The sequence below is a fragment of the Giraffa tippelskirchi genome, chromosome 10, assembly GCF_054371585.1.
Source record: "Giraffa tippelskirchi isolate mGirTip1 chromosome 10, T2T-mGirTip1v1.2.pri, whole genome shotgun sequence".
In the NCBI taxonomy this organism is placed as follows: Eukaryota; Metazoa; Chordata; class Mammalia; order Artiodactyla; family Giraffidae; genus Giraffa; species Giraffa tippelskirchi.
The window spans coordinates 135,615,086-135,631,638 of NC_137284.1; the positions used below are offsets into that span (position 1 = coordinate 135,615,086).

At 43.3% G+C, this 16,553-nt stretch overlaps 1 protein-coding gene across 2 annotated transcripts in view; it reads left to right on the forward strand.

Moving 5' to 3' along the window:
• Window positions 1–16,553, forward strand: part of SND1 (staphylococcal nuclease and tudor domain containing 1) — a 425,720-nt gene that overhangs the window by 35,650 nt on the left and 373,517 nt on the right. For both annotated transcript variants that reach the window (XR_014066017.1, XM_081531207.1), the window contains exons 3-9: window positions 3,293–3,413; window positions 6,766–6,844; window positions 9,493–9,653; window positions 10,409–10,500; window positions 11,132–11,290; window positions 12,884–12,990; window positions 15,618–15,708. Coding sequence is in view for 1 of the 2 variants with exons in the window: in XM_081531207.1 (XP_081387333.1) it covers window positions 3,293–3,413; window positions 6,766–6,844; window positions 9,493–9,653; window positions 10,409–10,500; window positions 11,132–11,290; window positions 12,884–12,990; window positions 15,618–15,708 (810 nt within the window). In the remaining variant the exon portion in view is untranslated. The remainder of the gene's footprint in view (window positions 1–3,292; window positions 3,414–6,765; window positions 6,845–9,492; window positions 9,654–10,408; window positions 10,501–11,131; window positions 11,291–12,883; window positions 12,991–15,617; window positions 15,709–16,553) is intronic.

Below are 16,553 nucleotides of genomic sequence, written 5' to 3' on the forward strand. Positions count from 1 at the left end.
ACCCAAGTCCTGCCGGCTCGAGGCGTGGCTCAGTCTGCTCCCGCCATCGGGAGCTCCTTCTCTGTCTTGTGCCCTGGTGATCAGCTATCATCTGTTAAGATCTAGCCCCCTGAGAAGTCCCTCCTGACATCTCCTTTCATTATCCCCTTTTGGTGCTGTCATCCTGCTCAATGCTCTTGTGTCTTTTTACTAGATTGTCAGCCCCTCGAGGGGAGGGACCTTCTCTCATATCATTGTTTTTTTGCCTAGTCAGTGCCTGACATGAAGCAGGTATCCAGTGAGGAAGCATTTCAGTGAATAACAAGGAGAAGGAACCCGAGTGTCTCCTTTTGAGGATCAGTAGATTGTGGAACGTGGCAAGGCTTTCTCTCGGGCTTTCCGTTATTTTGGAGCAGGTCTAGTTGTTTTTCACATTCAGACAGAGTCAAGAACGTTTTTGCCCATTTGCTTCCCTTTGTATCACTGTCCCAAATATCATGCACTTGATTATTCTCTGCCTTCTTTCATATCTGCTTTCAAAGAAACTTAGCTGTCTCCAAAGTATTGTGGCAATCAAAGCAGCTCTGCTACCTGTCCCCAGCCATCACTGCCCAGTTCCAGGCTAATCCCTGGCGTTGCCTAGCTACTCTAGGCAGCCTGGACACTGCATTTATAGCCACTGTGGGAATTATATGTTTATTTCCCACAAATTGATTGAGCTCTCGTTATGTGTGAAGCTGTACATTGATTTCATGCGAAATACAGAAATGAATGTCATAGTCGTTGTGCGTTCAGTGGAGCCTTTGAAAGTTGGGACGGTGAGGTGGCTGGGCCAGAGAGGGATTAATTACATACACAGGTGGTACAGTGGGATGATGGACTAGCTAGCTTTGAGGTCTTAACATTGTTGTGGGATTTAATCTTGTTTCAGTAGTTTAGGAGTCTACCTGGTGCAAAGGAAAAATGGGAATTAAAATTCCATTCATCACGGTAGAGCCCAGAATCTTGTGTGGGTCTGGGAGAGCAAACTGCTAGATCACCTGCTACTGGGCTTTCTGAAGGGAAGAGGCAGTTTTGAGAATCAGCCACTTAACAGCCATTGCTTTGTAGATGGAGTTCTGGGACATCACTTGACTAGATCACAGTGGTTCTTCTTATGGGGCCATTGTGGACCGTGTGGATGAATGTGTGCATGCTCAGTCATGTCCAGCTCTTTGTGACCCCATGGACTGTAGCCCGCTAGGCTCCTCTGTCCATGGGATTCTCTAGGCAGGAGTACTGGAGTGGGTTGCTATTTCCTACTCCAGGGGAATCTTCCTGAGCCAGGGATCGAACCTCCGTCTCCTGCACTGGCAGGCAGATTCTTTACCACTGAGCCACCTGGGAAGTGGTGGATGAATGCTTTGAGTCAGCTTCCCTATATGTAGGGTGGTTCTGGGAGGCGCTGTTGCGATAGCCTTCTCCATGGGGTAGCCTTCTGCTGACTGTCCTCTGTGTGGACAGGACTGTCTCTTGGAGTGCTCTGTTGCATTGGGAGGCAATGATGTGGTCAGTTGCTTCCCTGAATATCCCAGTTGCCTCTCTTCTTGGCCTGTACCTTATCCAGTTATTGAATTTGCCCAACCCTGGATGAAATACAACTTGCAAAGCCTGGAAGATTAAAGAAGCTAGATCATTTTCCTTCCAGGATAAGTTATACATCCTTCTCAGGACCTCAGTGTGGCTTTCTCTTACTGCCCAGTGACTGACCAGCTGTAAAAGAAGTCCTGAGAGAAGGGTGCCCCTTCTGCAAGCCTTAAAAGCTTTTAGTAATTCTGCCTAGTTGGTAGAAATTGGAGGTTTCCCCACAGGGGTTAGCTATTTCTTTGTGAACTGACCCTTGATAAATGAATTTTTACCGAAGTCTTGGCTTCCTTTAGGGGCACTTTGTTTTGTCAGAGCTTTTCATTTGGGGAAGCAGTGTATTACTGTACTTTGGGTATTAGTGTAGTACTCAAAACTGAAGCCTAAAAAAAACCCCACAAAAACTGAAGCCTAGACATTCGATCAATGGCTGAGGATGTTTTTAGAGTAAGTGAATCACTAAGGTGATAAAAATGTACAAGGCTCTGTTAATTGGTTTAGTACTTGTTTCTGTGATGTGGCTGGTATTTGGGCTCATCATCAGTCATGAGACTCTTTGGTTACAGGTATCTGCTTCCATTATTATGGTGTGGGACAAAGGGTGGAAACAGGAGATAAAAATATGGTGAGCTCCATATTGCCTTTGAGTGATTGGCTCTTTTGGTCATTGGTGCTTTGAGAAGAGTGTGTTAAATGAGTGAGTAGGCTTGTTTTTGTGTCTTTAAGAGCACTTACTCAGGATTAGTTCTTCCCAGAACTGTCCACAGTTGGTGTTGGCTGACAGTACTGGTTTTGTGAACACGGGCCCAGCAGGTTGGTGGACTGCCACCTTTAAATTGGCTTCTGGTTTCTGGGAAGTCATGGATGTTTTTCTTCTAGAAAAGCTTCTTGGCTCACCCCGTGGAATAATCTTCATGGACTGAAAAGGTAGGCAGACGCTTCCTTTTCTGGTCAGTGATGGACTGTTTTGCCTTTAACTATGCAGAGCCCATGTTCTGGGGCTCCAGGAGGTAGTAACGCATACATATTGTATACCACCCTGCCCTCTTATACGTTAATTGTTTCTTCCCGTGAACTTCTGCAGATCATGTCCTTCTTAAACTCTGTTCTAAGGGAACTTAGGGCACCGAGCTATGTTCAGACTGTAAATTCAAGTGCTAGTGACCCCTGACTGCAACAGGGCTTCTTCAGAAGAGACGTCTCCCTTTGTCTGTACCATCCCCAAAGTGATGAGGCAAAAGCATCCTTTTGCACAGCATCTTCAAATCACATGGGAGCTCTATTTGTACACACACAATGTGGATGTGTGGCTCAGCCCTGTGTCAGGGTCTTTAACGGGTGAGAGGAAAGGATCACCGTTGTCAAGCTGATCCCTTACCAGGGCCTGTTACTAAGTAAGAAGTAAACTGTGGTTCTGAATAGACAGTGATAGAGGTGGGGAAAGTCCTGGTGCTGCTGCCTGGGAAACCACAGTGCCTGTTTTTTGGGCTGGTGCAAGTTACACCAACAGTTAGAGCTTCGTTTTTTAGGAGCCCCCTGATTGTGTGAGCCAGGCTGTGTATGTTTCATTTTTATCTGCTCCTCAGGGCCTAGTGCATTGCTAGGTTGTTGAAGGAGTGAAGTTGCTTGGGTGTTGATTGTGTCATGTGAAAACGGCCTGGCTCCTGAACGTGGTGGTTCTGTCTTTCAGCCCTGGGCGTTTCCTGCTCGAGAGTTCCTTCGGAAGAAGCTGATTGGGAAAGAAGTATGCTTCACGATAGAAAACAAGACTCCGCAGGGGCGAGAGTATGGCATGATCTACCTTGGAAAAGGTGAGTAGCAAGGGCGAAAGGGCTCGTTTTTCTCCTAGTCTAAAGTTCCTCCAGAGATCAGTTTTCACCTGATAGAGGTGGCTCTGGACGGTCGGCTGTGGGTCTCACTGGGAGGGTGCAGAGCTCGGGGTACGTAGGTGCAGAGGAACGGCCCTGATACGCCTGCTCCTTGTTCACCCTGTGCCCGCTTTCCTGCCTTGGTTTAGATGTGTATGTACAAGGTGGTATTCGTTTTCTCCATATGCAAGCCATCAGCCCGTGGAACTCATTGGCTCTGTGCTCCTAGGTCAGGGTGCTAATTGAATTCCTATAGATTTCCTATTGCATCTTCTATTTCCTTTATCTGTCTTGTGGCTTTTCTTCTGCTTTCTTTTCTCTTTAAGAAAGCATGATTTGTTTAGGGCTTGTGGTTTTTTGCAGGCCACATGATTTGTAATGGAGTGGAAAGAACACAGTCTTCGGAGTGGTATGATGTGGGTTCCTGGCTCTTCTACCGTGTACTCTTACTTGTTGTTTTTAGTCTCTGGGTTGTGTCTGACTGTTTGTGACTCCATGGACTATAGCCCGCCAGGGTCCTCTGTCCATGGGACTCTCCAGGCAGGAATACTGGAGTGGGTTACTGTTTCCTTCTCCAAGGACAGAGTATGCACTCAGTAAATATGTTCGTGTGTGCACACAACATACGCCTGTGGTTTAGCTGTTTAACTGTAGCTGCCATTTGAAATTTAATTTAATTTACTTATTTAATATTTTCGGATGTGCAGGGTCTTTGTTGTTGTCACGTGAGCTTTCTCTAGTTGTGATGAACAGGGTCTACTCTTCGTTGCGGTACGCAAGCTTCTCATTGAGGTGGCTTCTTTTGTTGTGGAGCACAGGCTCAGTAGTTGTGGCACATGGGCTTAGTTGCTAAGGGGCACTGCCATTTAAAATTTAAACTGACCCATATGACAGTGAATATAATTTAGCATGTTAATAATGTACTGTTTGGTTTGATAAGACCTGGCACATGGAAGATGATTGATAAGTATTTACTAAGAGTGATTTTGAAATTATCTGCATCTTTCAGTTTCAGCAGCTTAATGTCTTAAAGTTATATTTTCACTCAGATATTTTAACTCTCAGTGCCAACTGCAATGAAACAGTGCTTTAGCTAATTAATTAGTATTCATACATTTATCCTATTTTGTGGCTACTCTTTTTTTTTTTTGCTATATGTAGATGGAATGAAATACTCATTTAACTATAGTTGACTTACAGTATTATGTTTCAGGTATGTAGCTTCTGATTCTTTTCCATTATAGATTATGACAGGATATTGAATATAATTCCATGTGCTGTACGGTAAATTCTTGTTTACATGGCTACTGGGGTTTTTTTTGCTTGTTTTGGGCTGTGCTGTGCAGCTTGTGGGATCTTAATTCTCTAACCAGAGATTGAACTTGGGACCCTGGCAGTGAGAGTATGGGGGCCTAACTACTGCACCTCCAGGGAATTCTCCCATGAATACTCTTTTTATGATGGAGGAGAATAGTGGAATATGAGAATTTGTGGTTAACCTAGAACTTTTTTTTTTTTAAAGGGAGAGATGATTGATTAATCTTCAAATTGTGGGAAAAATATAGTCACCCACCTGTTCTGAATACCAGCCCCAGTTGTGACTTGATCAAATTTGTACTTTGATTAGTAATAAGCGAGTATTGTATCATTGTCCTACAGATTCCCCTTTTTCAGTACTCTATCCATCACATTTTGTTGCCTTCTTTGGGAGTTTGGCCCAGAGAATTGTGTTTTTCTCCCTTTTGAAGGAGCAATCAACTCATTTAGAAATGAGCCAGCCAACAGCCCTTTCAGAGTGCTCTGTGCCAAGGAACTGTCTGAGAGCTATTTGGTTTGCTGTTGACCGGCTGGTTTTATGGCCGTTCACCTTCTTTGTACCTTGCCTTCATTCTTTTTACACGCTGACCTGTTGACACCTTACTGCTCAACTTTTCCCATAATTGTGGAGTTCTTCCTTTTGACTTCCCACTCTGGGATTATTCCTATTGTTCTGAAAGAATCAGTGTAATATTTATTGATGGCAGATAGCTGTGTGCATCTGTGTCTGGCCTTAGCAGTAACTCCAGTGCAAAGGTTCTTGTGATTCACATTCAGCTTCAGAACCTGAACTTTCTTTGTATGAACAGCATTCATCTCAACCTTTTGTGTGTGTGGTAGAAAAAGGGGCTTATGACTTGCCTCAGAAATTTGGACAGGACTAATGGCAGGGCATTTAGGTTGGGTTTGGGCTTAGTATGTAGACTTCTTGTTGCTTGCAGAATTCAATGAATGCATGGCATACTGAATATAAATCTTACAGAATTTTCTTCTATGCTGATGTTACCTATCAGCTAGACTGCTGTGTTTCAGTTTATCGAGGAGCTTGTTCTCTGCTATATTAAAGATTTTTATGTGGTGATTCCCTCATAGATGTCTTCTTTTATCGTTTTGGCTGACAAGCAGAGATTTAAGAGAATACGCTGAACCTAAAAGCTTTTTCAGTAGCATGGAAATGCAATTAATGGTCCTGGTGCCCAGGTGGAACCTAATCGGGTTGTTTTTTGTTTCGCTTCATTTTTCTTGCCTGCTCTGAAGGCTGCTGTGTGAGATTGGATGTCTGGACTCTCTCCCTTGCATCTCTTAAGAACACAAGAGTGTGTTTATCAAACGATGTAGCTTGTCTTGGTCGCCTCCTGGAGCAGAGAATAGGACATCCTGAGAGGGACTGGACTCTGGTGTAAAATGTAAATGGGCCTCCTAAGTGCCTCTGCTGTCTGATTGTCCAGGTGTGGGGGCTGCCTTTGGATTCTGTTGTTTTAATTCCTGCAGTGTGCTTGGCACTGCACTTGGCGATTTACACACATTGAATTCCCATAAGAGCCCATCTAGACAGGCACTCTTCCCATTTTATAGGTGAGTATGTGTGCTGAGGCGCTGAGAGAACTGTGACATGACAGTGTTTGCATTGGGCACCAGCCTCTCCTCCTTAGGTTAGTGTTATTTATCCTCTCCCCGGCTGCTGCTTGGGCCTTGCTTTCCCATCAGTCTCCTGGAGCTCCTGAGATTGCCTTTGGCTCGGGAGATACACTAAGAAATAAGTCCAGAGAAGATGTATCGACCTCTGGGTCCTAGAGATGAGACATTTTGAGGGAGAAGAGGTTTTCTGAAAAACCAAACCCCAGCCTGCTGCCTTGTCCAGTTAGTGGGTAACATTATTCCTTGAAGAGCTGAGGGTGAAAGTGGTCCCAGTAGAGCCCTTTTGCTATTGGAAATGGATTTAGACCCAAGATTCATGTCTCTTTTTTTTCCTTCTCAGATACCAGTGGGGAAAACATTGCAGAATCACTGGTTGCAGAGGGCTTGGCCACCCGGAGAGAAGGCATGAGAGCTAACAAGTAAGTCTCCGCTGCTCTTCTGACCCTCAGACTTCCTCCCTCTCCATCATGAGAGCTGGGGGAGTGGACTCTGCACTTGCTTTGATGCGTTTTCATTCCTGCCCCTGACAGAAAATGGGTAATATCTGGTGTTCTCCTGGCTTCTAGAACATTCCTGCCCAGGTGTAGGTGTGTATTGTTCTGAGTGAGGAGGTTTCTCAGCATTTGTGAATGGCATTTGGTATGTGTAATCAAAAACTTCTTTGCTTGGTGACAGAGAAGTGCTATGCTTCATATCATAAGAGTCAGTAGGCTTGTTTCTTATCCCATTGATACTCGGTTCCAGAGTATTTATCTATCCATCCCCAAATATTTATTGAGCATGTATGCCAGGCTATGTTCTAGGCACTGTGAATATAGCAGTGAACAAAGACACTTAGCTTCTGCTAACAATTTAACTGGGAGACAAACGACAAACCAATCAACAAATAGATGTACAATATTATATCAGGTATACAAAGAATAAGTAAATGCAGAATAAAGCAGGTTGAATAAATAAAATGCAAAGCAACACCTGCTGCTTGGAATATAGGAAAACTGACAGGGGCTGAGTGGTTCTGTTTTCAGGGAAAATTTCTGTCTCTCCAAAGCCTTTTATGTCTGTTTTGGCTTATGGATCTGTAGATACTTAAGTAATAAGGTAAATGTATTTGTTGTTAACAGCAGTGTGAATTCGTTAGAAATGAGTGTTAAGTTTATGGACTTCCAGGTGAATCAGATGGTAAAGAATCTGCCTGCAATGCAGGAGACCCTGGTTCAATCCTTGCATTGGAAAGATCCCCTGGAGGAGGAAATGGCAGCCCACTCCGGTATTCTTGCCTGGGAAATTCCATGGACAGAGGAGCCTGCTGGGCTGCAGTCTGTGGGGTCACAAAGAGTCAGACACGACTGAGTGACTAAACAACAACAATGTCAGGTTTATAGTGCATGTATCAGGTTCAAGTTCACCAGTGTTGGCACCTCAGAAGGATGGGGGTTACAGCTGGCTTTAATAAGCACAACAGTGTCTGGAAAGTGATAAGCTCCATCAGTAATTTGGATTCTGTAGATGCTGTTTGGCTATTATTTTTTTGGCTAAATGCCTTATGGGATCTTAGTTCTCTGACCAAGGATTGAACCTGGGCCACAGCGGTGAAAGTGCTGAGTCCTAACCACTGGAAGGTCAGGAAACTCCTGCTGTTTAAATCATTAAGTCCGTGTTGTATTAACGACTGTAACTGTAGAAGAAGCTTTAGATAAATATTTGCGTGAACTCTGCCAATGGTAGGGATGAGCAAAGGCCAAAATGTACAATTTGCATCCTTCTTTGTGATCACGTCATTCATCCTATAGTTCTCTGATCTTTTCCAACTCAAAAGAGTCATTGGCTAGAGCTTATGATTGGAGTGTGAGTGAGCATGTGGGAATTTGTTGAATTCTGACACTTGTCTTAGGTGCTGTGTATGGAAGCACACTGAAGCTGTATTTTAAGGACAGTTGCTGGCATTTTTACCGTTGCAGTGTTTTTTGGAATCCAGTTTGCAGCCAGAATGAAGAATTATAAAAAAGCCTACAGCAGTATTGTACCACCTCAACAAAGAATCCCTCCAGGAGTCCAGTCTTTTTTTGCTCCAAAGTTGTCTTGATTTCTTTTCTCAGTTACAGTGTTTTTGCTTCTATCTCAGGCTACATTCCCCCCCCCCCCAGCCCCCGTCAAATTCTGACAGAAAATTTGGATCTCTGAAGATGATAACTGTCTTTTTTTTTTCCCTTTTTTTTTTAATGGGGAGGAGGGAAAGAGCATACTGAAGACTTCTGGTTTGAGAAATTGTAGGTCATGCTCCCTGTTGAAAATCCCTACTGATCAAGGTGGGAGGGTCAGTTTCTCTAGATGCCTGTTGATGGAACGAGGTGTTGACATCGTGGAAAGGCTTTCCAGTGTTCACTTCAGCTCAAATACAGATGAGAGAGTAGAGTAGAGCCATTTCTGGGTTTGGTTGTTTTTGATGACTTTTTTTTTTGGAGGGGGAGGGGGTGAGTGGGCTATCTACTGGGTTTCTGCTCTTGTGCATAGGTTTCTTGTCTGATGATGGAGTCTTCCATCTTCAGACTCCTTTTGCTTAGCTGGCCTTATGGCATGTGTAAGTAGTGTTGGGGTGCCACTGTCTGTAATAATGATACTCGTTCTGTATTCCCCAGTCCTGTTCTGCAGATGACAGGGAGTAAGGGTGACTCTTAGTCACTTTCGCTGCACTGTGTCCGGCTGAGGTCTGCCTGGATTCTAGTTCCTGAATCTGAGGTGGTTAAATGAAACTCTCCCACCTGGAGTGGCTCCCTTGTAAGCCACCAACTTGTTCTCCTGTAATCACTCATGGTGGCAGTACTGAGAAGGGTGGTCTTCAGATATTCTCATTAAATGCTGTTATAATTGAGTCTTTTGCTGGAGGGAATAAGTCGAATCTGGAAGTTGCACTTCTGGTAGGTTTCTGGTTACAGGCCTGGGTCTGAAACAATTGCTTTGGTTTTTTCCAAGCAGAGAAGATGCTGTAGAAACCCAGAATTAAAGATGACCCTGATATTTCTCTTGTGAACTCATTAACCACACTTGTTTCTTCTTTTTCATGTCCCAGTCCTGAGCAGAACAGACTTGCGGAATGTGAAGAGCAAGCGAAAGCAGCTAAGAAAGGGATGTGGAGTGAGGGGAATGGTTCACATACTATCCGGGACCTCAAGTATACCATTGAGAACCCAAGGCACTTCGTGGACTCCCACCACCAGAAGCCTGTCAATGGTGAGGCTGTCGGGGAAAGACAGATATGACTCAGGGTGATTTCTCTCTGTTTGCTGTCGAGCTCCTTGAGGTTAATAAAACAGATTCTACTTTAGTACCCACGGAGAATTGTTAAGGGTAAAACAACACCATGGTATTTTGGAAGGGAGCTTTCATCCAGTTCATATATGCATCAAATGTATTTTGCAGAGATTAGTCCTTTGCTGTTACAGAGTAGTAAATTGCTGGTAATTTTGCACACGGGGGATCTTCCTGTTTTCTCTAAAAAATGGCTATCTCTAAATACCACCTCTAAAACTTCAAAGTAGAAATATGTATTCTTTATATATCTAAACATTTATGCATGCACACATGCCCCCACACACACTATATAGTTCTCAGTTCTACTTTGAGACCTTATTAACTTGCAGACTCAGTAAAATAAAATGATTACCGATCCTGAATTATTGTTAGTGTTTGCCAGGCACTCAGTATACAGGTGAGCAACCTGGCTTATGGATAACAGGGCTTAGGTATGAGCCAAGAGGTCCCAGAAGGTTCAAGAGATGTAGCAGTTGGTTTGAACCAGATCCTCTTGGAATAGTCTGGGCAGGAGTCTTTGTGTGAACACTCGTGATCTGCCAGTGCTTCGTCACCTCCCAGAGGGGGGCTTTCTTGGGATTTGGGAAGAGGAACTGTGCTCCGGGCAGTTTGACGGGGCATTGTTTCTCCTTGGCTCGACTTGTGTCTCTCAAGCCATTTGTTCTGTCCTGCAGCTATCATCGAGCACGTGCGGGACGGCAGTGTGGTCAGGGCCCTGCTCCTGCCAGATTACTACCTGGTCACGGTCATGCTGTCAGGGATCAAGGTCAGCTCATACGCTGGGCTACGGGGTGGTTCATGGAAGTGTTCAGTGATAGGGGGACTTTGTCCATACCATTTCTTTCTAGTATGGGCCGTTAATATTGACTAGAGTACTTTAAACTTTGCAGTGGTGCAGTTCTAATTAGATCAAATAAGACTTTTTTAAAGTACTTGGAGTCTGTTTGGAGTGGGCTGTGCAGAGATGGTTGAAACCTAGAGAGGAGGGGATGGGAAGCCACTCCATGGGATCGCAAAGAGTTGGACACGACTGAGCAACTAAGCATGCACACGCAAAGTTTGCCGAGTGTGTTGTCTTAATGTAAAATAGCCGTTTTGATTAAAGAAAAAATCAGGGATATGAAGCGAGGCACTGGTGAATCTCTTCTTGGCAAGGGGTCATTTTCAAGTGTAATTAATGATTTTTCCCCATGGTGTTGTGAGTTTTATTTTGCTTTACCAAGAAGTCTAAGAGGATGATATTTCCAGTTGCTTTTTATCAGTATGTTTTTAGAAGGGTTGGAAGACCTGATTGGACATCTTTCCCAGCCCAGCTTTGTGGGGTTTGTGCTGTTTGGACTGTTCCCTGTGGGCTGAGCATGCCCAGCACTCATGCGCCCGCCTTACTTGTGCTTTAGTGCCCAACTTTTCGACGGGAAGCGGATGGAAGTGAAACACCAGAGCCTTTTGCTGCAGAAGCCAAATTTTTTACTGAGTCTCGACTGCTTCAGAGAGATGTCCAGATCATCCTGGAGAGCTGTCACAACCAGAACGTTCTGGGTACAATCCTGCACCCGGTGAGTGAGCCTGGCAGACTGGGCCATGTGAGGCGGGGGTCCACTTGGGGTTTGAAGAGTTGCATTTGGCTTCTGTTCTTCCTCTCTGTGTTTAGGAGCCATTGAAATATCTTGGTAGGGTTATCATCTACTGACTTGGAGACCTTTTTAGGGAGATATCCGTTCTCTGATAGAATTGGACAGATTTGCAACTTTGTACTTTTAGAAAACTAATCTCAGTTGTGGTTGGGTTTACAAGGGGAGGAAGGATGCTGGCACTTATTTTCCCAGATGCTAGTCCTAAAGATTGCCAGTAAGAAAGGTGGGAGATTGCCACATCAGTTAAGAAGTGGCAGTGGAACTTGTAGAATGGGATTGGTGAGGTTTGCAAGTAGGTTAGCTATTTGGAGTACAGTGAGTCCCCTACAGAGGAAGGAGTTCAGTTCTGAGAGTGTATTTGTTAAGTCTAATTTGTTTGTAAGTACAACAAAGTTAGCCTTGGTACCCAAGTAACACAATTGGCTATATGTTGCTGGCTTTTACACTTCTTTCCAGATATCCTGGGCTTGAAATGAAGATACTGTACTCCTGTACTTTATACAGTACTGTACAATAAAGTACACAAAAGCACAACCACTTGTAGAGGATGCACGCATGTGACAGTGTACGCCAAACTCATGAACTAACTTTCATGGCTGGACATGCAAACGCATGTTCACATCATTGAAAGTTCGAAACTTGAAGGTTCACGTGTAGGGAATTTACTGTATGGGTAGAACTGTCATGAGGAAACCCTCCTTTGGAAAAGCTGTGTCCTAGGCCTTATTCAGTTGCTGCCTAATGCTGCTTTTGAGTAGGAAATAGGTTAAGATCTTGTAGTTCTGACTATTGGGAGTTTTACCCTAGTGTATACTTTGGTCGGTGGGATATTCTTGAATGGGAAATTGCTTTTTAACACCCAAGTTTAAATAGATTGTCATTATTGTAACCCGTATCCAGTACCAGAATAAACTACTGTTCTTCTTTGGCTAGAGAATTCTTCCATGATGGCAGTTGTGGAAGGCTGGGAGGCTTGGTTTGGAATGTGCCAAGGTCATGTCTATTTCTTCTGAAGTGCCCGCTGTCTGCCAGAGCCCTGCCAGATGGCTCTGTGTCGCTGTACAATGTGAATTGTAATTCACCGGGCAAAATGTAACTGTAGTTATTCCCTTACTCAGCCTGTTCTTTGGCTCTCCCCTTATGAAAAGGGGAGTAAATGCTGATCTCAGGGAAGGAAATAATAAGGTATAATCTCTACTGAAGATTAACATCCTCTGTCCACAAGAAGAGCTATTGAAATGCCGATTCCATTCAGTGCCACTAACATTTATCCTACCCCTGTTAAGTGCGAGTTACTGTGCTGGGTGCTGTGGGGATATGAAGCCAGGGCTGTTGAAGGGAGACACAGAGCAGCGTCTCCCCTCACAAGGCTGGTTTCTTCATGAGAGAAATGACTCTACTTCATTTCTTTTTTTAAACTACAAAATAGATTGTGGCTATGTTAATCACGTCAGAAGTCAAGAGAAATGGATTCCCTTGCAACAGAATCTAATCTGTGCCTGCCTTATTTTTTAGAATGGCAACATCACAGAGCTCCTCCTGAAGGAAGGTTTTGCCCGCTGTGTGGATTGGTCGATTGCAGTCTACACCCGGGGCGCAGAAAAGCTGAGGGCAGCTGAGAGGTAAGGCCCGTCGGGGAAGCCTTCTAGCCAAGGATCTTGGTGTAGGGGACTCCAGGGGAAGGAACCTCGGGATCTTCTCTCACCCAACCATGTCAATGTAAAGGATTGGGGAAATTCCAGAAGAAGCTGGGATCTCGTAGAGGAGTGACTGGCTTAGAGTCTCTGGGTTCAGTCTAATTCAGGGGTGTCTACTGATTTTTCACTCAAACATTATTGGTCACCTGATTTGCTTTATTAATGTTTTCAGTTCACTTTTTTTCCCAAGCCTCTCACTTAGATTTCAGGTTTGAGGCATTTGAAATGAAATAAACTTGAGGCTCATTTGAGGACAATGAAATAACTTATTGGCTCCTTCCTGACGTGCAGGCTGGAGCCAAGTGTATGATGGAAAGACAGAGCCTGTGGGTCCCTAAATAGGACTATCCAGTGTTGCTGCAAAGCCTGATGCCCTAATTTATTGAACTGTATGCTGTAGTTATAAATGCTAATGCAACTGTAGGGTGTCGTGTTTTTGGCTAGGTGCCCCATAGTTAGAGCAGATGGAGCAATAACGGATTTCTAGAAAAATGATAGGGGATATGCCAAAGATCAGTGGCCATTTCAAGTATTTCCAGGTAGAGGTGAACTTGAGTCTCCAGGTGGAAAAAAATGAAGCAGACAGATGAATAGAGATGATGTTCATAAAGTCCCACCCACTACCTCCCAGGATACGTTCAGGTAGAAGGCCGGGACCACTGGTGACATTCCACTCAAGCCTGTGTGGTTTATTTCAGAGTCATACAACTTAGTTTTTTGCCTTTGAGGTGCACGACGAAGAGGTGTGCAAGAACATGAATTGAATTTCCCCTTTCTTAGGTCTCTTACAGCTTTCTCTACTTATAGTCAGAAATACTTAGAACTTTTTGTAAAAATAGATTCTAATCTGGGCCGTTTAATATTGGCATACCTGACAAAGGTAGATGCTTGGAAAAAACACAGTGATTGTATACATTGTTTAGTGTTTTTATGTTCCACAATTAAATTCAAAAGATACAATATGCATATCGAGCACGCTTTCCAAATATCTCTGATTATTTTGTGATGCTCAATTTTATTTTTTTGTTGCCATTGTTCAGAAAATCCTGTAGGTCTATTTTTCTAAATTATTATTTTGGTTGATGATTCTTTTTGCATTCTTTAAGTTCCTTCCTCTCTTTGAAGAAAGTGAGTTACAGTGACAGTAGTTTCTACATGTTTTATAACATCTATGGAGATTTTTAAGATGGCTCATCATTAAAAAACAGATTTAGACCAAGGAATGCAGATCATATTTCAATGATATGATTACTTGCCTACTGTTTTGCATGCTGTGTTAGAACTTGCTTGCCTTGTCGGTAAATCTCTATTGAGGTATTTCACGTGTTTTTACAACTACAACATGCTGCTTTTGTCTTTTCTCATTTTAGCACTGCTTTGAAAAGCTACAATACCATTTTCAGAAATAACAGTTTAATAGTTCCTTTGCCCTACATCCTTTTATTTCTAAATAAATATTTTGACAGTTTTTCTCTGATATAAAATATATGTGTGTATGTATGTATGTTTATATGTAAATCTTTGCACATATTCTCTGTCCCTCTCTTGCTCTGACTCAAAAAGTATTTTTTGGGCTTTGTACTCTAAAACAAATGTTTACCGACATGATTTTTTAACTTTTGTTTAAATTCTATTGGATTATTGTCCATTTTTCTTCCTCATTAGATGCACTATAGTGACCATTTTGTTCATGTTTTCCATGTGGGATTTGGGTAGCTAATAACCTTTTTATAAGTTTAAATATTTCCTTATGCATTCATTTTATTTTATGTATTTTTTTTATCTTTTGGTCACTGTGTGCCATATGGGATCTTAGTTTCCTGACTGGGAATTGAACCCATGCCCCCTGTACTGGCAGCATGGAGTCTTAACCACTGGACCACTGGGGAGGTCACAGTGCTCTTTTATTTTTGAAGAATGTTTGTCTTTCATAATCAAATAGTAAACTCAGAGCACAATGACTATGTCCTACTCAATCTTTGTAGCATCACCGACTCAATGGATATGAGGTTGAGCAAACTCCGGGAGATACTGAAGGCCAGGGAAGCCTGGTGTGCTGCAGTCCACGGGGTCGCAAAGAGTCAGACTCGACTGAGTGAACAACGACCTTTTTATAATTCAAATAGAGATGAGCAGGCTTATGCTGCTTAAAAAATACTTTTGTTAGATGTGTGTGCTCTTTCCTTCCACTTAAGAGAGCAGTTACTCTGTCACCCCAGCGCCTGGCATTTAGAAATCACTCGAGAGGTACTTGATATGCCAAAGAGCTAAATAGCAAGATGGACTTGTACTTTCCAGGCTTGAAAAAGGGTGTACCCAGACCCCAGCCTGTCAGCCGTGGGTTTATGGCATATATGCATGTGGGATTGTTTCAGGTGCTGTATAGTTTTCCTGGTGGTGGTCACACTTTGTGCCGGTCTGATTAGCCTTTTCTCCTGGATGCCTTGTCTGTGAGATAGGGCAGGGTTTTGTGCTGTTTGCTCCTGTGATGATGGGGATTCTGTCGCTGCCCTAGTCCCTCTGAGTGATCTGAATCCTTGCTTTGTTGCCAGGTTTGCCAAGGAGCGCAGGCTGAGAATATGGAGAGACTACGTGGCTCCCACTGCTAATTTGGACCAAAAGGACAAACAGTTTGTTGCCAAGGTGAGTCATTCTCAGCATCTGGCACTGCACTGTGCACGCTGTCAGGCTAGTGATAATACAGAGATCTGAATAATCAGTCAAGGGCTGAAGCGTTTCTCTGGCAAGGCAAAGCACTGATGTGTGCATATGTGTGTGCGTGATTGCCTACATGGGTATGTTTGTTGTAAGGAACTTGGAAACTATAAGAACATAAATATCTGCTGTAGATTTGCATAACTTCATTAGAAATTCATGGGTTAAAATTGTGCACCTTGAAATCTCTCATATGCTGGAGATTCTGTCTGCTTAGCAAATGACATTCTCTTAGATTGCTTTCTTTCTCTCTCGCTTGCCTTTTTTTTTTTTTTTTGCCTGTGCTGCCCTGCTTGCAGGATCTTAGTTCCCACCAGGACTTGAACCTCAAACATGGCAGTGAAAGCGCTGAGTCCTAACGACTGGATCGCCAGGGAACTCCCTGTCTTAGATTTCTTATGCCCAAGGGTATAAGACCTCAAATTTCTTTCTGTTTTGAGACTCTTGTGGTTTTTGATTTTTTTTTTTAATGCGGAATGTTTTTGTGGTTTTGAATTTTTTCTATTGTGATGTGTTTTTCTGAAGGCTCTCCACTTTGCTGGGATGGATTTCTCTGAAGGGAACTAGAACTACCGAATAGATTATTTGGATCTAGCAGCAGTGCTGTAAAAATATTTTTTCGAAAAAACTTCATCGCGGGGTTTGGTGCCTTGAGCAGTAGAACCTATAGTAGACCTTGCTTTCCCAAAATTGCTAATGTTTTTAACTTATTTTTACTTTTGGCAAGACATGCTGGAAGCTTTGTCATAATGGACTTAAAATAGTAAAATAGT